Below are 24,481 nucleotides of genomic sequence, written 5' to 3'. Positions count from 1 at the left end.
TATGTGTTCCCATTTCTCCATATACTTATGCTCAGAGTTATTCGATATATTATTTTTTAGTACTTCATTGTGGTTTAATTTGCATTTCTCTGATGGGCAATGAGCATTAACATCTTCTCACATGCATATTGGCTTACATTAAGTTTTACTTCCCTGTGAATTGCCAATATTTGTTCTCCCACATTTTGTAGTAGATTGTCTTTTTCTTCTTGCTTTGTCATCATTAATTAACTGAATAAGCTGAAAACTCATTGTGGAAAAATGAAATTTTCATCGTGTTTTAAATTAACCTGTTGGAGACACATTTCAGATGTACCCAAAGTATCTCTGACTGTACTGAGTCTTAACAGGAATACTTTTCAATCTGCTTTACCTTTATTCACCGTTTCCAGTCTTTCTCCTAACTATTGCACCAAACTACTCCCATCAACTCTAATATGCCTTGATATATATGTAGTTCTATATATCTGTACGTCTGTAGATATATAGGAATACTTAAGTTTTCATCCAGCTTTGAACCCTCTAGCTATATAACCATTAGCATATCGCTTAACTTCTCTGTGCCTCAGTCCCTTCACCTGTTAAATTTAGAAATGATACTACCTACTTTGGGTTGTTATAAGGATTACAAATATGCAGATAAGATATAGAATAATGATAATTAGACAAAAGTATATAACACACAAAAAGCATTCCAACTTCTACTCATTCCCTTGCTTAAGTTTTCCTTATGTTTTTAACAGTTTATTGATGGAGTCAAAGATAGTTTAAGATAATATTTAATATAGCTTTGAAAGTTATCTTCAGGAGTCAATCTAGCTACTTGTTCCATTTGATAGAAACAGAAGTCTATAGAGTTATGTTTCAAGCCCATAATTCTATTCCTTATTTCCTTATAAGAGTGACTATATCCACTCTTATAACCCTTGAAAAAAGTTCATTTCTCATTAGTATATGTAAAGTATCTAGGAAGAAAAGCATTTTGGTTTCTGAAAATGGTTACTAATATAGGTATTCGTCCTATTGTCTACTGTCAACTCACTTCTCAGGCCAGTCTCTTATCTGGGAGAAAGTGGATAATAATCAGACCCTCTCCTAAGGCTAATAATCTGCCCCGACTGGGCAACATGTATAGATTTGGATAGACTGTAGATTCAAAATGAAGAGAAATTGGATCTAAGGAAGAAGAAGCCATCTGTTTGAAGCCCAATTGTTAGTGGAAGTAACCACATGGTAATATTTTTAAACCTCAGTTAACTATAGATGTAATCTCACAAAGCCGTCTTGAAACAAACAACAGCAGGAAGCAGCAAAAGGGAAAACAAATTCTTCAAGTGCTATGGATCCAAGGTAATCAGAACTTCTAACACAATCAATATCCTGGCTAGTCCAAACCTTATAATATCTACATTATGCCTTATGATCTGTACAACATAATTTATTCTGGGTGTCCTGAAGGTAGCGTGATAACAGAGCTAGAACTAAACATCCTGACTAGATCTAACCAGGTTATCTTTCATTTGAGCATCTGCCTGGCTTTACTATCCTGTTACTACTCAGATTAACTCTACAAGTTTTTAAACCTCTTTGAGCCTCAATTTTCTCATTGATAAAATGGGGATTCCATCTACTTCATGGCATTGTTGTGAACAGTTAATAAGATGTGAACTGTATGGCACAATTTAGATACACAATAAAAGCTAGTAAATTTACCCTCAGGATCATATAATCCGAGGATTTTGCTTCATATGTGTAAATTTCATTTCCTTAACTGACTGATAATCTCAGCATCAATTGTGTTTCCTCTCCCCTTCCACTGGGAGCCTAGGAGGGCTAGCCTTGCTAGGCATAACCACTGGTTGATGGATAGTCTGAAGTCAGCCTTAGGAACAAGTATCTAAACCGTGAGGACTTTTTCTAATAACTCATTATGAGGACTTGAGAGAAAATTCCGAAACTAAGAGGCTCAAGTATATAAACCCTCTCTGGAATTAGTTCTGTATTTTGAAAATAAAGGTATAACAGTTTCTGTAGAAGATTTTAAACTTTCTAAGTCAAAATGTGATTCATAAAATAAAAAGCTTTCAAGAAAAGTTTACATTTACAAGGAGGGAAGGGAGGGATGAAGGAAAGGAGGAAAAGAAGGAAAGAAGGGAGAGAGGAAGAAAGGGAAGAAGGAAGTAGAGAGAATGGAGCAAACATATATATTTCCAAACTACCAAAATGGTGGGAGAAAAAGAATCTGTCTTTGGGAACATATGAATAAATATGTTTTTAAAAGTTTAAAAAATAAAACTTGACATTGACAAATGACATTTATCTGAATAAAATAATGACAACCTATGGTAGAGAATAAATAATTTTGACCAATAAACAATGACACTGAACACAATGTCAAGTGAATCCTTGCTATTTTGTGTTTCAATATAATGAAACTATTATAGGGGTACTGCTCTAAAACAAGAGTCTCATGGTTCAAGCTATAACTGAGTAAAAATGAAAGCAGGATAAGCAGGGTACCAGCAGAGAAAAGATGAGACCAGCAGCATCAAAAGCTCTCTAATGGAACATCATTAAGAATCTAAAAGAAATATAAATGTTCTGATAGGCCATTATATTATCCTATTAATATTTTTTTTCTTTATAATTGTCTCTATTACCTTTGGTTGACCCTACAATCTAAGTACATATGTTATACTATATTTGAACTAAGTTACATTTGAAAATAATATTTTATATGACTATTTAAAAACTTAAAAGAATTTTTACATGTCCTCACAATTCTCTTGTGTGATACCAAGTGGCATATTCTTATCCCACTTTAGAAATTCAGGAGAAACTAAACACAGTGGTTGGTTCCCAGCCCTGCAGAGCATTCAAAGCTACTGTCTCAGTCTGGTTATCCCTAAAAGCTGTCACTCAGGTATGGATTCAAGTGTCAATAGTTTATTTTGGAAGTGATCCCAGTAAACAAGAGCAGTGGGTGAGGGGGATAATAGCAAAGGAAAGAGAAGGCAACCAATAAAGTGTCAGTTACTGCTATAGGTTAATTGGAACTTCACTGGAAACCACGTACAGCATGTTTCAGAGTTATCCCACCTGAGAGGTGAGGGATCTGGGCTATTTACACACTACTCTAGTGAGTCATTAGTTGAAGGCTGCTTCAAGGGGCATTAATTTCCCAGTATTTCCAGCCTTTGGTTCTGCTGTTATAGTGGACTCCAGTGGCCAGAGAAAGCCCTGAAAGACTAAATACAGTGAGTACTGAAGTAGTGAGGATAGAGTGATATGGGTGGGGATCGAACAGAATTGGCTAGAGCTCTGATTTTATTTACTTGAATTTCATGAGCATATTCACTGAGAAATTTTTGGAAACCATGGAAGAATTATCCTTTAATTTTTTTAATCATTTTTTTCTCATTCCTCAAAGTTATCAATAGCAAATGATGAATTAAGAGTAAAGGAACTTGGACTTCCCTGGTGGCGCAGTGGTTTAGAATCCTCCTGCCAATGGAGGGGACACGAGTTCGAGCACTGGTCTGGGAAGATCCCACATGCCTCGGAGCAACTAAGCCTGTGCGCCACAACTACTGAGTCTGCGTGCCACAACTACTGAAGCCTGCGTGCCTACAGCCTGTGCTCTGCAACAAGAGAAGCCACCGCAATGAGAAGCCTGTGCACTGCAACTAAGAGTAGCCCCCGCTCACTGTAACTAGAGAAAGTCCACGCGCAGCAACAAAGACCCAACACAGCCAAAAATATATAAATACATTAATTAATTTAAAAAAAGAGTAAAGGAATTTTTTGTTGTGCTTTTTTCTTTATTTTGAGAAATTAATAGTTTTAGGTTTACTGATTTGCTCTACATTTTCAGTTATTAAAAAAGCAAAATTGCTATTGCTGCTATTTTTTTTCTATTATTGAAGAGGCAAATACATGAGAGAAAACTTTTAAGCAGCAGCAAAAAAGGAGGGGGAGTGGAGTTAGTAAGATTCCATCAGGTAATTGAAGAGCTGAGTTTTCTGAATTTTCCTATTAGTTGCATGATAAATAAAGAATTTTAATTGAGAAAAATCAGCTCACTTCCTCAAAACTATCTGTACAACTGTCTGCACCCACTTTTGCTGAAGGTCTAGGCAGAGATACAGGTCTTTGTGAATGAGCTTAAAAAAAAAAGATTTGGAGGATGAATTATTTACCTGTTTTAAATATTCCTTTGCTATTGAAATCATGGTCCTTTGAGTTCAGCGGTGAACTGAAATGGTGCCAACAGGATTTCTTCACAATTTTCTGGAAGCCACGGCAGCACTTCACTTACATTGCCAAAGGCCATTGGACCCAGCAGTCACAGGGAAAGGAATTCCCAGATTACCTGGAATCAGATTGCTAGGGTTAGCCAGCATGAACCTAGAGTTGCTTTGATCACACTAATTCCCAATTCAAACTTAATAATTATTTCAGAAATTTTGTCCTGCTTCTCCAATTACTTTAACTCTACAGGATGGAGGTTAACCCGCTCCCCAGGCTGTGTTTTGGAATCTGCTTATATCAAATAAATGAAACTACTGCTCTAGGATTCAGAAGTAAGGCAACACTGGAGCCAAAACTAAACAGACATCAGTACCACATTAAGTTTCATCAAGACAGAGATATTTCTCGTTTTTGTTTACCACTGAACACCCAGCACCTAGATATTCTACATTTGCAGATGCAAAATAACTCAGCACTTTTAAAAGCATTTACATGATTTCTCAACTTTTATAGTGTGATCTATTCTGAATCATTCTTCATTCTTTGATACATTTTGGATAGAAGGGAGTGGAATGGGTCATCACCCACTGGCACTGAAACACTGCACTCATACTTGACACAACGGAAGCAGTGAAAACAATAAGGGAACAGGTACCGGTTTCATTAAAAGTCATAACTCTGTTACATACTCTTTAAACTCTAATATAATGATTTGGAGGTCCACAAAAAAAGTCTTAATTTTAAGAAACAGATTGCTACAAGTAAAAGATTACTTTTTGGCCAGGCCTTGACATCCATTTTCTTTTTTAAAAAATGATTTTCACTGACTACTTTGAATAACTTTCTATATGAAGATTAATATTTGTAGTTTTCAAAATTAATGTTGAACCTCCATATGACAATTTTTCTTCTACTTGATTTTGCAGAATCCTCTGTGACACCATATTGGTATTTACAGGAGGTCAACTATGATCTCATCAACAAAGAAATCACCTTTAGAAAGAATTAATAGAAACATATACTATTTCACAGACATGTGTTATGTTTAAGAAAAATTCTTTAATGCTAATAAAAGAAAAAATTCAAGTGCAGAAACCACATGTTAAAAACAAGATATTATTTGTTATAGAACAGGATCTCAGAAGGGTCTAGGATCCATCATGGGGTCTTCAAAACAGATAGGAAATGATAGTTGTCTGAACCTTTGTTAACAGAATGCTAAGTAAAAATATATGGGTTACCTGGTTTGATGTTAATGGACAATATTTATCAACTGTGGCTCCCAGTGGAATATAATATAACTTATAAATGGATTTAGGTATATATAGTGATACATAGGTCTATAAAATTCAACTAATATTCAGACATATAAATATATTTTTAGCAACCAAATGCTTATATCAACTCAAATATTACACCTTCCTTAGAAGAATAGAGATAGAGCTTAAATATTTCAAAATCTAATTCAATCAGAGCTGACTTATACATTAAGCATAGCAGACACAGTGCCTAGGGCCCACAATAATTTTAGGGGCCTTTGAAAATATTTTGATTTCTTCTAAAATCAAAAAAGAAACAAAGATTTAGAGTCAAAAAAAGTGTTATTTTTTTCCTCACAACAGAAAAAGGTGAAATTTTTTGGACCCACAAAAATCTACTAAATTTTCCCTGAAGCAGAAACAAAGGTGAAGTATTTAAAGTTATATCAAAAACAATTTTTAATATTGATATCATTATGATGGGAGAACCCCCACAAAGGTAAAATTGTCTAGGGTCCATGGAAGTCATTTTGCAGCCCTGTCAACGTTAAATGAATTTTTTTTGTTTGTTTGAATAAAAATAAATGTTTGTCCTTAAAGCAATTTTGATCAGATTGAAAGCCCCTTGCTTTCTGAGGAGCATAGTTATACAAAAGAAAGCTCTAGTGGTCAGAAGGATGTGCCTACCTTCGCACTGTGTACAGAAAGCATGGAACCGCCAAGGAAGCAATAGAGCTATGGTCAGCTTGGAAGTCATGTTTACCCTGGATCCTTTCCTTCCAGTGTCCTGCAGCCCCAGACGCTGGTGTGCTTGGCTGTCTCTGAGCAATTGTGTTGGCTGGTGTGCTCCTGAGGCTTTTTATATTATTGCAACACTAAAGGTATGTGGGACCTCATCTTTGCACTACGTCACTGGAAATTACACAAAATCCAGTATGTCCCCCTGCACTTTGAAACTAACCCAAACAAACACTCCTAGGCCTCAAAAAATTTTCATCAGTTTAACTGATTTGGTATAAAACTATTTTGTTTAATGTACGTGTCTTAATCTGTTAGGGCTGCTGTAACAAAAATACCATAGGCTGGGTGGCTTCAACAAGAAACATTTATTTCTCAGAGTTCTGGAGGCTGGGAAGTCTGAGACCAAGGTGCCAGCAGATTGGGCGTCTGGTGAGAACCGACTTCCTGGTTATAGACAGCCTTCTCACTGTGTCCTCATATGGCAGAACGGGTGAGAGAAGTCTCTAGGGTCTCTTTTATAAGGGCTCTACAGGCATACCTCATTTTATTGTGTTTTGCTTTATTGCGTTTTGCAGACATTGCGTTTTTTTACAAATCAAAGGTCTGGGGCAACCCTGTATCAAGCAAGTCTTCTGATGCCATCTTTCCAACAGCATTTGCTCACTTTGTGTCTCTGTACCATATTTTGGTAATTCTGGTAATATTTCCAACTTTTTCATTATTATTCGATTTGTTATGGTGATCTGTGATCAGTGATCTTTGATGTAATTATTGTAGTTGTTTTGGGGCACCACGAACCATGTACATATAAAATGGTGAGCTTAGTCAATAAATGGGTGTGTTCTGACTACTCCACCGACCAGCTATTCCCCCATCTCTCTCCCTCTCCTGGGCCTCCCTAGTCCCTGAGACACAACTTTGAAATTAGGTCAATTAATAATCCTGCAATGACCTCTAAGCCTTCAAGTGAAGAGACTCACATCTCTTACTTTAAATCATAAACTAGGCATGGTTAAGCTTAGTGAAGAAGGCATGTTGAAAGCCAAGGTAGCTTGAAAGCTGGGCCCCTTGTGCCAAACACTTAGCCCAATTGTGAACGCAAAGAAAAAGTTCTTGAAGGAAATTAAAAGTGCTCCTCCAGTGAACACACAAATGATAAGAAAGCAAAACAGCTTTATTGGTTTTTGTTGTTGTTTTTTATAAATTTATTTATTTTTATTTTATTTTTGGTTGCGTTGGGTCTTCCTTGATGCATGCAGGCTTTCTCTGGTTGCAGTGAGTGGGGGCTACTCTTCGCTGTGGTGCGCGGGCTTCTTATTGCGGTGGCTTCTCTTGTTCCGTAGCACAGGCTCTAGGTGCGCGGGCTTCTGTAGTTGTGGCTCTCGGGCTCTAGAGCACAGACTCAGTAGTTGTGGCGCACGGGCTTAGTTGCTCCACGGCATGTGAGATCTTCCCGGACCAGGGCTCGAACCCCTGTTCCCTGCATTGGCTGGCGGATTCTTAACCACTGCGCCACCACAGAAGCCCAGCTTTATTGTTGATATGCAGAAAGTTTTAGTGGTCTGGATAGATGATCAAACCAACTACAACATTCCCTTAAGCCAAAGCCTATCCAGAGCAAGGCTCTAACTCTCCTCACTTCTGTGAAAGCTGAGAGAGGTGAAGAAGCTGCAGAGGAAAGGTCTGAAGCTAGCAGAGGTTTGTTCATGAAGTTTAACGAAAGAAGCCATCTCCATAAGATAAAATTGCAAAGTAAAGCAGCAAGTGCTGATGTAGAAGCTGCAGCAACTTATCCAGAAGATCCATCTAAGATAATTAATGAAGGTGGTTACACTAAACAACAGATTTTTCAAAGTAGATGAGACAGCCTTCTATTGGAAGAAGATGCCATCTAAGACCTTTACAGCTAGAGAGAAGTCGATGCCTGGCTTCAAAGTTTCAAAGGACAGGCTGACTCTTTTGACTCTCATGGTTAATCAGCTGGTGACTCTAAGTTGAAGCCAATGCTCATGTACCATTCTGAAAATCCTAGGGCCCTTAAGAATTATGGCAAATCTACTCTGCCTGTGCTCTATAAATGGAACAAGAAAGTCTGGATGACAGCACATCCGTTTCCCAACATGGTTTACTGAATATTTTAAGCCCACTGTTGAGACCCACTGCTCAGGAAAAAAGATTCTTTTCAAAATATTAATGCTCATCGACAATGTACCCAGTCACCTGAGAGCTCTGATGGACATGTATGATTATGATTAATGTTGTTTTTCATGCCTGCTAACACAATATACATTCTGCAGCCCATGGATCAAGGAGTTATTTCAACTTTCAAGTCTTATTCTATAAGAAATATATTCATAAGGCTACAGCTATCATAGACAGTGATTCCTCTGGTGGATTTGGGCAAAGTCAATTGAAAACCTTCTGGAAAAAATTCACCATTCTAGATGCCATTAAGAATTTTCACGGTTCATGGGAAGAGATCAAACTATCAACATTAACAGGAGTTTAGAAGAAATTGATTCCAACCCTCATGGATGACTTCGAGGAGCTCAAGACTTCAGTGGAGATGTGGTGGAAATAGCAAGAGAACTAGATTAAGAAGCAAAGCCTGAAGATGTGACTAAATCGCTGCAATTGCATGATAAAATTTTAATGAATGAGGAGTTGCTTCTTATGAATGAACAAAGAAAATGGCTTCTTGAGATGGAATCTACTCCTGGTGAAGATGCACTGGAAATTGTTGAAATGACAACTAAGGATTTAGAATATTATGTAAACTCAGTTGATAAAGCAGCGGCAGGGTTTGAAAAGACTGACTTCTATTTTGAAAAGAAGTTCTACTGTGGGTAAAATGCTGTCAACTAGCATTGTATGCTACAGAGAAATTGTTTGTTAAAGGAAGAGTCAATTCATGATGCAGACTTCATTGTTATTTTATGAAGTTGTCACCGTCACCCCAACCTTCAGCAACCACCACCCTCATCAGTCAGCAGCCGTCAGCATCGAGGCAAGACCCTCCACCAGCAAAAAGATTAGGACTCACTGAGGGCTCAGATTAGCATTTTAAGCATTTTTTAGCAATAAAGTGTTTTTAATATAAAGTATGTACATTGTTTTTTTAGACATAATGCTGTTGCACACTTAATAGACTACAGTACAGTGTGAACATACTTTTTATATGCACTAGGAAACCAAAAATAGTGTGTGACTTGCTTTGTTGAGATATTCACTTTATTGGGGGTTTCTAGAACAGAACTCACATATCTCCAAGATATGCCTGTAATCCCATTCATGAAGGCTCCACCCTCATGACCCAATCACCTCCCAAAGGCCCCACCTCCAAATACCATTACATTGGGGATTAGGTTTCAGCATATGAATTTCGGGGAGGGGAACACAAGGATTCAGTCCATCACAGTATGTATCTCTCAATCTGATTATTTGTATTTATAACCCTAATTTTTATAACATTTTTATTTTGAAATAACTTTTTTTAATGGAACAGAGTATGAAAAATTTATTTATATGGTTTATTTAGGCACAAATTTTAAGAAACTACCACTTGTTTTGTTGTTTTTTAAATTTCTTTTTCCATTCTTGAAAACTTTTTTCACAGTCTGGAAAATTTCATTCAAGTTTCTTTTTAGAAATATGTTCACACATTAATCAAATGCTGCAGCTCGTGGAACCCATGCAGGATTTTTTTTTTAATTCATTCATTTATTTTTTAATTGAAGTATAGTTGATTTACAATGTTGTGTTAGTTTCAGGTGTACAGCAAAGTGATTCGGTTTTACATATATATATGAGTGTGTGTGTGTGTGTGTGTATTCTTTTTCAGATTCTTTTTCCATATAGGTTATTACAAAATACTGAATATAGTTCCCTGTGCTACACAGTAGGTCCTTGTTGGTTATCTATTTTATATATGAAATAACTTTAAACTTACAGAAAAGTTGTAAGAAGAGTATAAAGAATTCTAGAATACACTTCACTCAGATTTCCCAGTATATCCTAAGAACAAGAAAATTCTCCTCTAACCCATTACAATGATCAAAACTAGGAAATTAAGAGTGATACAATACTATTATTTAATCTGCAAACTTTATCCAATTTATGACAATTGTCCCAATGATATTCTTTACATAGATGAATAGTTGGATAGATAGATGGATACATGGATGGATAGATAGATGAATGATGAACGGATTGGTGGATAGAGACAGAGAAAGATACAACTATTCTAGGATCCAAATCTAGGATTACATACTGCATTTAGTTTTCATATGTCTTTAGTTTTCTTTATTCTGAAACAAAATTTCCTCAACTTGGATTTGGCTCATATTTCTTCATGATTAGATTCATTTGGGGCAGCAATATCCAAGGTGATGTTTTGTACTTCTCGCTGCCTCATATAAGAATATATATCCTTATTTCCATATGCACAAATAATAGTTAAAATAATTTTGCACCCCCTCAAAATAGACATTAAAGTATCAGTTTGTGCCTTAGAAAAAAGACTTGCTTAGTGAAACTCCCTTGCTCTGTTCCCACTGTTCTTCCTCTTGTTTTGTAAGAATAGTTTCAGTTTCTGGGTATAATGAGCACTGTCCAAGAGCCTTGCAGTAGTTACAATTAGTGAATATCTTGATCTAGCACCTTTCCTCTTTTCAGGAGCTTAATGCAACAGTAAGGCATATGTGTGTGTCTTGGGGGAGGGAGGGGTGAAATCTACATTAAAGTGCTCGCTAGTGAAGGGGAGCAAATGTTAGAAGTATTTGGGTCTTCTTGTTTTTAACTTTTGTATTTTTTCTCAACTTCATCCTTTATTAATTTAACAATGTCACTTAACAAAATCTGTGTTATTAATTATTTAGCAAAACCTCTTCAGCATGTATGTGCCAGGCTTTGTGGTGGGTGCTGTGAATACAACAGTGAATAAGATATAATTTCTTTACAGATGTTAAAAACTAGTGCGAGTACAGACAGGCAAGTAAAATGCAATGGGTGGAGTGTCATAATATAGATAAGTGCAGACGCCATGGGAGCACATGGATAGGACCTTTTAGTCATGTTGGGGGAATGTATTTATGAACTGAACTCTGCGTTTGAGCATAGAGTTCTTAAGGCAAAGGTGGTACACAGAGAGAGACGTGGCACTCCTAGGGAGAAAAGAGCACCTACATCCACACGGTCTCTCCTTCAGAGACACTGAGCTTGCTCATAGAGACAGCTCTAATAAAGGAAGATATTGCACAGAATTTCAGGCCACTTGCTGACTCTTCTTGGAAAAAAATGACCCCCCCAAATCTGAATCTTAGAACACTCAGTGAAGCTGCTGATATTATTCCTAAGTCTTTTGGCAAATATATTGTATTGTCCCTATTTTTTAGTCATCATTGTGACTATCGTTTTTAATATAGTTATGAGTATTATGGCTCATTTTCCAAGGGCTCAGAAAAGAAAAAGCAGCTGCCAGGGCAGATAACGACTGGGTATTTACCACAATATTCTGTTCCAACACATTCAAATTCTCAATATATACGAACAACCAAGGCATCGAATGCTCTGAGTCAGGAAAGTAGAGCCTAGGGCTGGACAGGGACGGGGCAGAGTTGCATAGCCAGTCAGGGACCCGACTTCAGCAGGGCAGCCTCTATCCAAGAAACCAGAATCAAAGTCTGCTGCTTTCCTACAAAACACTTTACACATTCCCCTCCAGTTACCTCAGCAGCCATAGCTAAACTAATGGACAGTCAGAAGAACACAACTTAAGTACTTTCCCGCCCTGGCTCCAATCTCATGTTTACTCCCCAACCTATTATATATCCAACCTGGGTCCTATAGCCTATAACGCTTGCTTTGTAGAAACTTCTAGAATAGGTTAAGTTAAAGAGGCCTCTGTAGGAATCATAAGTCTCTCTCTGTTTATGAAACCATTTCCACTTCCCATACACCACTGAGCGTATCTCCTTAACATCTCTGAAATGTCTCCTTTCTGCCTTCCTCCTTTTTTTCACTTCTTTTCATCCTTCTTTTCTCCTTAACTTTTGTCATAGTTCTGCATTACAAATATGATTCATTCTGAGTATATAAAAGTATAAAAAAGAAAATAAAAGTTATCTGTCATCTCACTATCCAGAGATTGTGGCTATTAAGGTTTTGATATATTTCATTTCAATCTTGTGTGTTGTGTGCATGCCACAACTTTAGGTCTTGGTTATTTCACCTGCTATTGTGCTGTTAGCATTTCTTAATATCAATCAGTATTTCTATTTCACAACTGTCTGGCCAGTATTTCTACTTCTACTTGCATCTGTGAAGTATTCCAACATGTAACACTACCTAGTCTTTTAAACTTTTTAAATAATTTCTTAGTGAATTTCTTCTCCCTTCCTAGCTCCACTACACTGGACTGAGCCCCCCTTTCTCTCCCCCAGACCACCACAGAATATCTCCTAAATGGTCTAACCCCAAGCTTTCGCCCTCCACCGTTCACTCACTTCTGCCAAGTGAACTCTCTAAAATAGGAATCTGGCCATGTCTTTTCCCAGGCTTAGTCATCAGTGTCTCCCCCCTTGCTATGGTCTTCAGGATAGTTTACATTCTTGCCCTGATAAAAGTTTTTCTCTGCTTGGCCCCTTCTGTTCTCTCTAGATGTCTCTCTCCTCCCACCCTCAGCTTTAGTCTTTTACATTCTTGCACCTCTGAATTTTTGCTCATAATATTTTCTCTGTCTGGAGTATCTTTCCCCTTTTTTACATGACAAAACCAATGCAACTTTTAAAATTCAACCCAGGTCGCAACACGGTGTGGGCCCTTCCTGAAAGCTCATTCTTTCAGCCTCCACCTCACCATACGAGTGAGGATCTCAAGGTTTGCCCTCTCCTGTCTGTGAGCCTTCCTATAGCCCACTGTACCCTTTCCTAAGTGACTTCTTGGTTTCTTTTCCCTTAACAACAGGAGTTGAATTTGAATCCCTAGCACATCACACACAGCGAACATTCCAGAAAAATCTGCTAAAAAAAAGACATCTTTCAAAGTTATTCTGGCTCAGCAGCTGTGAGTCCCTGTGTCTGAGGCCAGCTTCCTTCTGTTGACTCTATTCCAACATCGGCCTGCCTGACGCATGAATCATGGATCCTGGATGAGATCATTTGTTGACATGGCTATGAAGAACAGTTATGGAATTTCCCAACGATTTCAGAATCTCCCTCTAAAGTCCCTTTCCCCCAACATTTCTATCATAGGTACCTCCAGAGAAAAAGAGTAACAGGGCATTGTTACCTTGAGGATAAATCAACCACTGAAAAAATCTCCCACATTAACTTTGCTTTTAGGAGTTACAAAAGGGGAAACCACGTGAGAGTTAGTTTATAAATTTGATAAATTTAACGTGCAGATTTTAATATAGCAGATGTGAGAGTGGTTTGGGTGGACATCAGAAAAGCAGAAAGAAATCTTTGTGGCTAATTCAAAATACTAAACCAAGGAAAGAAAAATCTCTTTGAGCCTATCCTAATGTAAGTTTTTCATAAAAGTATTTCAGTGACCCAGATCTGATTCACCGTTTTGACCATACAACAGAATCCTCTCATATTTGTCACTGTTACCAGTTACTAGGGTCAGATTTACTAACCTAAACATAAGGATGAACATTTTTCCATGTTTTAAGCAATGATGCCACTCAGATAGATGAGAACTTCATCACAGCCATAGGTGGATGTATCACGAAGCTAATTAGTTTAAGCTCCAGGACCCTCACTAGTTTACTAACAAGAGTCATATATTTTTATAAAATTTGCTGAAGCCACATATTTTAACCAAATTTGTTATGACTGCTTATTTTTCTCACTCTCACTTTCCTTCTTTACACTTCTGCTTATACTGGATGATGTCGATCTAGCTGTGCTTTTGAGATCCGGCTAAGGAGAAGTTGAGTTGAAGATGTTTAAACGTAGATTTAATGATATATATTTTAGTGGTTCACAGTCATGTTAGGAATGGTTCTGTTTTTAGTAGCCATCCTGGTGTGAGACTAGCTGCTAGGAATATCCCTCTACTTACTGTGCCAACTCACCCACCTTCCTGATAGGAGGATTAGAATGGGTCTTAAGGTGCACAACAATAAAATGATGTAGGTACGGGAGAAACAAGATTGAAATACACAGAGCCAGAAGCTAGTCTGGGGAAAACTCTTCCAGTTATCAAAATGTAAAGTCAAGAGCAGAGGATTCAGTTCACATCAACCCTCAACAAAACAAACCCTCTCATTTCAGGAATATAGTTAGTAATTCAGGGAATACAATTACAATTGTTTCATACTGTTTTTTCCTATTTGACTGGAATCCTATGTTTGTGGAGCGTGCACCTGCAATAGCACAACAAATAAGTACATCTGTATATGAAATTTCATGCTTTATGCATCCAGCTATCTATAATAAAAACAAATTTTGATCAACCATCCTAACAGAAAGAATAAACTATCTTTCTATGCATAGAAGATCATCTTAAAAAATCATTGTTATATGAAGAGATCAACAGTATGTAACCAAAACCAAAGAGTAAGAGTATTTTAGAGATATTGCAAACAGTTATTTAATAAGCACATACTATTTTTTTCTGTTTATGGCGTTTTTCAGCTTTATGAATTTGTAATTTGCTATAAATTTTTTCTTATTTAAAATTAATGTTCATTTTTTCATTGTAATTTGTATTCTTTCGTTTAGAGTGGCTCCAGAATTGTATGATCCTACAAAACCAGGGTATGCATAACTTAAGATTTTTTTAAAGTTTCATGTGTATACTGCTCTGTTGGTGTCTTCAGCAGAGGGGCCCTTGTCCCCTCACTTGGATTCACATGGCATTCAAGAGCAGTAGCTGTAAAAGGCAGTCCACCCTGGGTTTGAATCCACCACTACAATTTACTTACTAGCTGTGTGACTTTGCTGCTCTCTCTCTCTCAGTCTCCATTTCCTTACCTCTAATACAAGGGTGATCCAAGGAACTCAGAAGGGGGTGAGGGCCAATTAAGGTACATTTTTGTCAACCAGTGTCTAACACAGAATATATACTCAATAAGTGATAGGTATCATTATCAAGGTGTCACAGAAATTCAGTTATATTTCTTACATGAGTTATTTATTATTTTTGAAAGACTTAGATCTATTTAAAGTAATACTCTAAACTCAATCTCAAATCCACTAATGAAATTGCTACTGTAGTCTTTCTTAATGTTAGAAAATAAGTCAACTAACTGAACCAGATAAATATCAGACATTTCATACCAGATACATATTTAAAGAAAAAAATGGTCCAGAGAATCTAATGTATAACGTGGTGACTGTAGTTGATAATACTGTTTTGTGTAACTGAAATTTGCTAGGAGAGTAGAACTTAAATGTTCTCACAAAAAAAAAAAAAAAAAGGGGAAAAGTGTGTAAGGTTATGGATGTGTTAATTAACTAGATGGGAGGAATCCTTTCACAATGTATACATATATCAAATCATCACCATGTATACTTTAAACATCTTACAATTTGTCAATTATACCTCAATAAAGCTGAAAAAACAAGCAAAAAAGTCATTATACTCATAATCCAATAAATTGTTTTAAAATTTTTTTAAAGAAAAGAAATGGTCCTCATATATTTAAATATGCTCAAAATGTCTTCCCTGGCCAAAAAAAAATTTTAAAGCCATTATTTCTTTGTTTCAGGGAAATGGTATTTTAATCAAACACGGTGATAGTACCACTTACTGCGAAAAGGCAGCTGCCTGGTCCAGTCATATTGCTCTAACCTAGAATCCCAGCTCTCCCACTTGCTGCCTGTGTGACTGAGGACAACCTCTCTGAGTTCCAGTCAACTCGTGGGTGAAGGGCTGATAATCCTTCCTGGTGAGGCTAATGCCAAGCAGGAGGGGCTCCTGGGCACAAAAACCTTTCTGTGCCCCCCATTTCTTGATTACAGGAATAGGCTTCATTCAGCCTCCAGGACCTTCCTTGAGTTCCAAGGGAAGGGATCAAACAGTTGCTAATTAGGGAAGGGAGGGGATGCTGAGACAAGGGAGGGCCAGTCAAGAGAAACAACAGTGCAGCCTTGGGGCAGGGTCCTGGTTCCCCCTCAAGGCATATACACAGCAATGTCTTTGAGCTGTTTTGCAGATCCTGAAACCCCCAGCAGGTGGGAGAAGTTAACGGTATGCTACCCACAAACACATAGACCCCAGACCTGCTGGAACCAGAAGGTTGTTGATGCTGCCTCCCACTTACCTCTCCACCAACCAATTGAAGAATTTTCACGAGCTGATCACAGCCCCTTTGAACCATTATTATAAAACTCCTCACTACCCCCTCCAGGTTGGGTCACACAGTCTTGAGGGCATTATCCTGCTGTGGCCCCCTTTGACTGGCAAAGCAATAAGGCTATTCTTTTCTACTTCACCCAAAACTCTGTCTCCAAGATTTAATTCGGTGTTGGGGTAGAGAGGCCGATTCGGCTTCAAGGCTGGTGTGAGAATCAAACTAATCCACCGACTAAACCAGCACCCTGGGGCACACTGTTTTGAGCAGATACTTAACATATATTTTAATCCTCGCTCTCTTGGCAGCGTTGCCCAGCTGATGTTCTTTATTGTGACCTCTACGATAGCCTCAAGCCCCATAAACCTAGACATTAACATGTCTACTAATGAGCTCGTGCATTTGTGAAATACTTTGGAGTTTTCAGAATGATCTGTCATGGGTAACAGAGACGATAACCCACTTCCTGTGGTTACACAGCTAGTTAGTTACAGAGCGGAGACTGTGGAACCAGTTTTCCAGACTCCAGGTCCAGCAGAACCCCTCATTCTCCACTCTCCCCACAGAGGGTCTTACACAGCTTTCAGGCTGGTACGTCCAATAGGCAGGACTTTATAGAAAGGGAAAGTGTGCTGGGTCCATGAATTATTACTTTGGACTGGAAATTTTCAAGGACATGCTTAAGGCAAGGTTTAAAATTACAAGAGGAAGTCATTTCTGCTTCCTTGTTCTGTTCCTTACTTTCTCAGAATGGGTTCTGGTGACTCATCTTGTTAACTTCAACCATCCTGCTTATTTTGAGTGCTGCAAAGCATCATGGGACATGGTCATGCATGCGAAAACAAACCCAGTACCGAAGCAGATACACCAAGCTCCTACCAGAATGAAAGCTCCACGAGGGCGGGGATTTTTGTCCATTTTATTCACTCATGGGTCCAAACTTCCTATAATACTACCTGGAACATAGTAGGTGCTCAATATATATTTGTCGAATGAGTGAATTCTACTCAACAAGAATGAGATTCTGACTTCTGACCTCACAAGGGAATTTTGGGCAGCTGTAAGGTGGCCCTTAGTCTGAATTCTTAAAGCACTTAGGACAGTTTACCTGGAACTGCTGTCAGGTGTCAGGTGAGGTGTCAGGTGGTCTCCCAACTACGCTGTAAACTCTTCTGGAACAAAAGCTGGACCTTGTGTCTGAGGACAAGAGTACATAGCACAGTGATAAATCTCAGCAGGTGCATAATATATAAATAAGCAAACAAATAAATAATTCCTCTTTGAGAAATTGATATTTCTACAAATTGTAATCCTAGTCTTAACCTAACCTGTATGTTGCTATCCTCTAACCAGAAGGTTTTCTGCTAAATGCCTGAATAATCAAAGATTGGATGGGATTAAAGGCAAAGGAGGTAGATTTGAGGCCTGTGCCGTCCAGGCCACGATGAGGCCTCCCAGAGATCACCTCCTTGTGACCAGTTCAGGGTCCCCCCAGTCCCGCCCTTGTCATTTAGGTGCTTGTGGTTACTGTATTTCATGCTATACAGCATTTCCAATGGGGGGAGGGGTGGAGAATTTTACACAAAAGGCTAATTGGAGAAAACAGTGACTTAAACCCTAAGCAAAATAAATAAAAACAATAATGTTTAAAATTACATTAAATCAAAAACTTTCCCATCTAGTTTGGGATAATGTTCTGTGGCTTCCTGCAGTTGCTCCTCTCATGACTGCCTTTCTTTTACTTGTATTCAGTCACCCACTCCTGCATTCTCCTATGAATTTTGGCACCCAACTTCCAGAATCAGAGAGCAGAATTTCCAATCCTAAGTAGGCACTGAAGGGGAGAACTTTTTTAATTGGAATTTCACAGAAAACCTCTGTGTACTTACCAAGTTTGTAAAGCAACATGCAGCCAGACATTTCCAGGGCAAATTACCTCACTACAGAATGTGGCAAGTGAAGGTCCTACTATACCCAGACAGGTCATGATAAATATCTATTCCTCATTCTAACATCCAGTTCTCAAGTAGAATGTATCCACTGTTACCTCTTCAGAAATACCAACAACATAAACCTTTTGATCAGAAGGTAGGTGTTAGATTTATTTAACATGGCGAAGAGTATTTTTGACAGAATCATAGTTTCTCAGAAGAGAGGGTATTAGGGGGGTTGGGATCAAAAATTTAAAACAGGACATTCATGGCAGGAAATTGCCTGGAATTGGGCAAAGTTAGCTGACATGATAATTTCGGGTTGGTCGACAAGTGAGGTGATGAATGACAAGTGTCTGGACGGGAACCTTGATAAGCAGCCTACTGTCTAATACAAGGGCTGTTAGCCAAGATGATCAGATTGCTGATCCAGATAAACTGACTTATAAACATTTCCTGAAGCAAACAATAAAGTTCTCAGTTGGATGACAGTTTTATTTTATAGGTAAGAATTTCCTGGAACACAGAGTAATTAAGTCATGCTAACACAAATAATCTTTGTTCTCAAACGAAAGCTCTAGGAAAGTGGGGAACTTATCTATAGCCTCAACTCCTAGTACAGTGCCTAGCATAAATAAGTGCACGTAGATATAAATCTGATAGTCAAAAAAAGTATTTGTTGATTTGAATGAACATTATCTTGGTCCCAGTTACAATATTTTTTTAAAAAATAGACATTGTTGCAAATTTGAAAGTTCCCAGAAGTAGGAGTCAGGGTTCTGAATCCCAGTCTGAGTCAGGGTTCTGAATCCCAGTCCCACCACTATCTCTACCACTATCTCTCTGTGCCTCTGTTTACTCACCAGATTAAAAAGCAAGCTGGACAAGATTATTTCTAAGGTTCCTTCAGTTCTAAAACACTATCTCTTTCCACATTCTTTTAGGAATATTTAAACCACCCACAAATACACACTTTATTCCTAGGGCATACAGACTTCAGATGTTGCTTAGAAAAAAACAGTATGTTCTGGGATTGAGGCTGATTAGGGGAGCTAGTCATTGAGAATTGCCACTTGGTGTCTATTAACAGTAATTTGGGGATTACAGAATGCCTCACCAGCCCCAGGACATGTAGGCAGGGGTGCCCGGGTTTATGATCTCAGTGGAATAAATCCTTCATCTTCTAGAATTTCATTTCTAGAGTTTTGCTTGTGCCCACCGACCCACACCCCCCCCCAAAAAAGTTGTTTTCTCTGATCAGTCCAAGGAGAACAAAGTCCCAAGCATCTTCCATGCATGAAAGCTGCCTGAATGATAAACCCAAGGAAAAAAAAAAAAAAATGAAAGAGAAAAGGACAGCTAAGCGAAATAAAAAATGTCCAAAGGATCTGAGCAGAGGACAGTGGGGCAGAGGACAGAGGCTATAGAAGGGAGAGGGAATAGGGGATCATGTTCATGCAGATCTGAGAGGGATTATATGTGTGTAGTAGCATGTTGGTAAAGCAACTCTCAAGAAAAAAAAAAAAAAAAAAAGGAAAAGCCCAGATTTATAGCATTTGCTGATTTCCATGGTATAAGCATTCTCCCCATGGCCAAATTTATGCTGCCGAGAATTAATAACTGGCTACCAGAATTATTAACCTACCACTCAGCTCTTGCAGTGGGATGAGCTGGCCTGAGCCCAGCAATGACTGTAAGCAATGCCAGGAAAAACTCACTGACTGAAGGATAAGCTCCTACGGTCTCCTTGGGATGATAACTTCCCAGTTACAAAAAACTTACTTCTTCTGAGTTTTTCTTTTAATGAAACTATGACCATATTTTACTCTAGGGTGTCAGTGTGCATATTCTGTTCTTCAAGAGGAGATTTTTGAGCAGGGGCTTGTATAAAGTAAAGTGGTTTTACGCCTCAAATGACAGGCATCTCTGCTCCCCAGCTTAGATGACAATCACTATTCCTTGAGTGAACTCTAGCCACTCTGAGATGGTAGGAGGAGTGGGAGAAAGGAATGGAGCATTAGGGACACGGCCCTGTGTTCTCACCCTGCCCTCTGGCCTCTCTCACTCCGAGCCCTGCATGTAAGGCCCTGATTTTTCTGTGAGATAAACACCCTTGGCCTTAGCTTGGAGGAAAACTGGAAGGGCTAAACTCTAAAATAAGCTAATTATCATCCATAGTCTAGGCCAAAGAAAACCAGGGAAACATTTGGCACAAAGACGTCATCTTCGAGAAATTATCTTCCATGTTACATTTGCATACATTTGTCATGGGCCTGTTATTGATGCCGAAACTCAGCCTCTGTGCACCAGTGTCAAACTGAATCTTGGAGACAGAGTAGAAAAAATAGCTTTATTGCTTTGCCAGGCAAAGAGGGACACAGTGGGCTAATGCCCTCAAAACTGTGTGTCCAACCCAGGGGGGATTTGGTGAGGAGTTTTGTAGCAATGGTTCAAGGGCGGGGCTTCTGATAAGATTAGGGTGTGTGCAGGGCCTGCATTCCTTTAATCTGGCCTCAAGTGGTCTCCTGATGAACTTCTGTGGTTCTGGAGGTTATCAAATTGTGACCTTCTCTCTGGAATGAAGAATGCTTCATCGAGTAGTTAACATCTTCCATTTGTTGGGGGTTTTAGTTTTGCAGAAGAGCTCAGAGATATTGTTATGTGTATCTCTTGCGGCAGAACCAGGATCCTGTCCCAAGGCTGCACTAATTTTTTTTTTTTTTCCATAACCATTTTTAATTGAAGTACACACATTAAGAAGGATGAACTACATGAAGAAGCATGCTCTAAAAGAAAATGTGTACAATCCAAAATGCAGAATTACAGTTATGATCAAATAACATAGCAGTAATAGTCACAAAATTAAAAGTACAGGTGTACCTCATTTTATTGCACTTTATTTTATTGTACTTTGCTACATTTTATTATGCTACATTTTTTACAAATTGAAGGTTTTTGGTAACTGCGTAGACCAAGTTTATCAGTGCTAATTTTCCAACAGCATTTGCTCACTTCCTGTCTCTGTGTCACATTTTGATAACTCTCACAAGATTTCAAACTTTTTCATTATTATTATTAATATATTTGTAATCTGTGATCAGTGATCTTTGATGTTACTATTGCAATTGTTTTGGTGTGCCATGAACTGCCCTCATATAAGACAGTAAATTTAATCGATAAATGTTATGTGTGTTCTGACTGCCCCACTGACCAGCTGTTCTCCGTCTCTTTCCCTCTCCTCAGACCTCCCTATTCCCTGAGATGCAACAATATTGAAATTAGGGCAGTTAATAACCATACAGTGGTCTTTAAAAGTTTAAGTGAAAGAAAGAGGCTCTCACTTTGTCAAAAACTATAACTGATTAAGCTTAGTGAGGAAGGCATGTCTAAAGCTGAGAAAAGTTGAAAGCTAGGCCTTTTGGACCAAACAGTTAGCCAAGTAGTGAATGTAAAGAAAAAGTTATTGAAGGAAATTAAAAGCGCTACTCCAGTGAACATGCACATGATAAGAAAGCATAACAGGCTTATTGCTGATATGGAGAAAGTTTTAGTGGTCTGGATAGAAGATCAAATCAGCCACAACATTCCCTTAAGCCAAGGCCTAATCCAGAGCAAGGCCCTAATAACTCTCTTCCATTCTGTGAAGGCTGAGAGAGGTGAGGAAGCAGCATAAGAAAAGTTTGAAGCTAACAGAGGTTGGTTCATGAGGTTTAAGGAAGAAGCTGTCTTCACAATATAAAAGTGCAAGGTGAAGCATTAAGTGCTAATGCAGAAATGTCAGCAAGCTATCTAGAAGCTCTAGCTAAGATAATTAATGAAGGTGGCTACACAAAGCAATAGATTTTCAATGTAGATAAAACAACCATATATTGGAAGAAGATACCACCTAGGACTTTGTTAGCTAGAGAGGAGAAGTCAATGCCTGGCTTCAGAGCTTCAAAGGACAGGCTGACTTGTTAGGGGCTAATGCAGCTGGTGACTTTAAGTTGAAGCCAATGCTCATGTACTATTCCAAAAATCCTACAGTCCTTCAGAATTATGCTAAATCATATTGTTATTGTTATGTGTATCTCTTGAAGCAGAACCAGGATCCTGTCCCAAGGCTGCACTAATGTTTTTTTTTTTGTTTGTTTTTTCTGGCCACACCTCACAGCTTGTGGGATCTTAGTTCCCTGACCAGGGATTGAACCCAGGCCCTCGGCAGTGAAAGCACAGAGTTCTAACTGCTGGACCTCTAGGGAATTCTATTCTATTGTTTCTTGACTGCTTCTCCCTTATCTCTGCATCTCCTGCCTTCCCTGATTAGCAACTGTTTGAACCTGCCTTTTGGAATTCAGGGAAGGTCATGGAGGCTGAAGTCTATTTCAGCCTCCACCGGGGACACAGAAAGGCTTCCAGGCTCAGGGGCCCCACAGGGTCATGCTTGGTTTCACCATTACAATAGAAGAGGGAAAACAACAAGACCTTGAGTCTGATGGCATCCTGTTGCCTTTCCCACCAAGATCAGACTGTTCCTCCTCTTCTTTCATTTCTTCTCCTTTTAGTGGACTCAAGTTTGGCAGATCTGAGGCTGCAGACTGAGTCCTGCTGATTTTTTTCCCCCAATATTGTGTGCTGTAAGTAATGCATATTGCACAATACTATTTCATTTTGCTGATATTTTTAGTTTGTTGAGCCATGAGTCCAACAAGTTCTTTGAACCACAAAGCAGCATTTCCTGTGGAAATGCCAGTCAGTGAGAAGCTGTAGTCAAAGGTTAAGCTCCAAAGATGAATTTGGCAAGGCCGTCTGACTTTACCATTCTTGCTCTAAGATCTGGATTCCCCTCTATTTAATACAGTCACATTGTTTGTATAAACTGAACATGAGGCTTAGCCGTCTGAGAACATATCCCAAGACACATGATGACCGGGTCAGACTTCTGCCTTAACTGTGATAGTCTCACACCAGGAAATGACAATTGCTGTCCTGCTGTTAATTCATGAGCAATTTGTTGCCTCTTGTGTAATAAGTGCAAGTTGAGAAATAAACTTCCTTCCTGCGGTTGAAATTTCTACATCTTGGAGTACTTCAATAAATGGAACAAATTAGCATGTTAAATTTAATTATGAAAGAATTTGCTTAAAACCAGACCAGATTAACTTAGAATAAGTGTGTAGAGTAGGTTAGATTCTAAACCACTAAAAAATAGGCCTGTCTCCCGTTGCACAAATTTTCAAGGACACTTTGAGGAATCGTTGAAAGTTAGACAATAATTCTGTTTTTCCTAATAATGCCATATATTGCATTATGTTATCAAGAATTGATTATAGTTAAAATAGCATTTGCTAATTGGCCAAGAAACTATACTTGAAAGAAAAACACTTATTATATCCCTTAGTATAGCTTTCCTATCGGAGGTCTTAACCATTAAAACTTATTATCTACGCTCCATTCCTCTTTCTTCCCAAGAACATCGTATTTCAAGTCATTAAGCACTGTTGCATTCCAAGCACTGTAAAATGAATCCTGTGTGTAGATAAAAACATAAGTAGAAAATAAATAATTATTGTTTCCAAAAAGCAATATGTTCTCTGAGGGGGTATCAAAATGAGCAGAAATTGAAATACATTATTATATTACTCAACTTTTTTCCAAAATTCATCTCCTCAGTCATCTGTCCTAGGATGCTTTCCAGAAATCCTTCCTCAAATACACTTCTCCAATATCTATGCCCTCAGGCCCATCTCTAATAATGGTGGGGTCTTGGGGGAAGGTTCAAAGAGAGGTCCACATTCCCCTGCCTAAATATTTGAAACTTTCTAAACAAGCTAACAGAATGTTAAATGAAATAGTTCTATCCTCCTACCTTGACAAATATACTTTGACAAATATATATCAAAAATATTTTTAAAATAAATAAAGCTTATGGATTTTACATGATGAGAGTCAGTAAAATAGCAAAGATAACAGATTTAATTATTTCACACATCTGGGTGTTCTGTTGTTGTGCAGCC

General features: G+C 38.3%; 1 protein-coding gene across 14 annotated transcripts in view; it reads right to left on the bottom strand.

Annotated features, from left to right (window-relative positions):
* Nucleotides 1-24,481, bottom strand: part of LOC309627935 (uncharacterized protein) — a 144,745-nt gene that overhangs the window by 94,525 nt on the left and 25,739 nt on the right. For all 14 annotated transcript variants that reach the window (XR_014244040.1, XR_014244041.1, XR_014244042.1 and 11 more), the window contains 2 exons: nucleotides 17,663-17,751; nucleotides 4,200-4,372 (listed from right to left, as the gene is read on the bottom strand). Coding sequence is in view for 4 of the 14 variants with exons in the window: in XM_082390336.1 (XP_082246462.1) it covers nucleotides 4,200-4,232 (33 nt within the window). In the remaining 10 variants the exon portion in view is untranslated. The remainder of the gene's footprint in view (nucleotides 1-4,199; nucleotides 4,373-17,662; nucleotides 17,752-24,481) is intronic.

Source organism: Balaenoptera borealis (assembly GCF_965194805.1).
Source record: "Balaenoptera borealis genome assembly, chromosome: 4".
In the NCBI taxonomy this organism is placed as follows: domain Eukaryota; kingdom Metazoa; phylum Chordata; class Mammalia; order Artiodactyla; family Balaenopteridae; genus Balaenoptera; species Balaenoptera borealis.
This window is presented reverse-complemented; position numbering and strand designations above follow the sequence as displayed.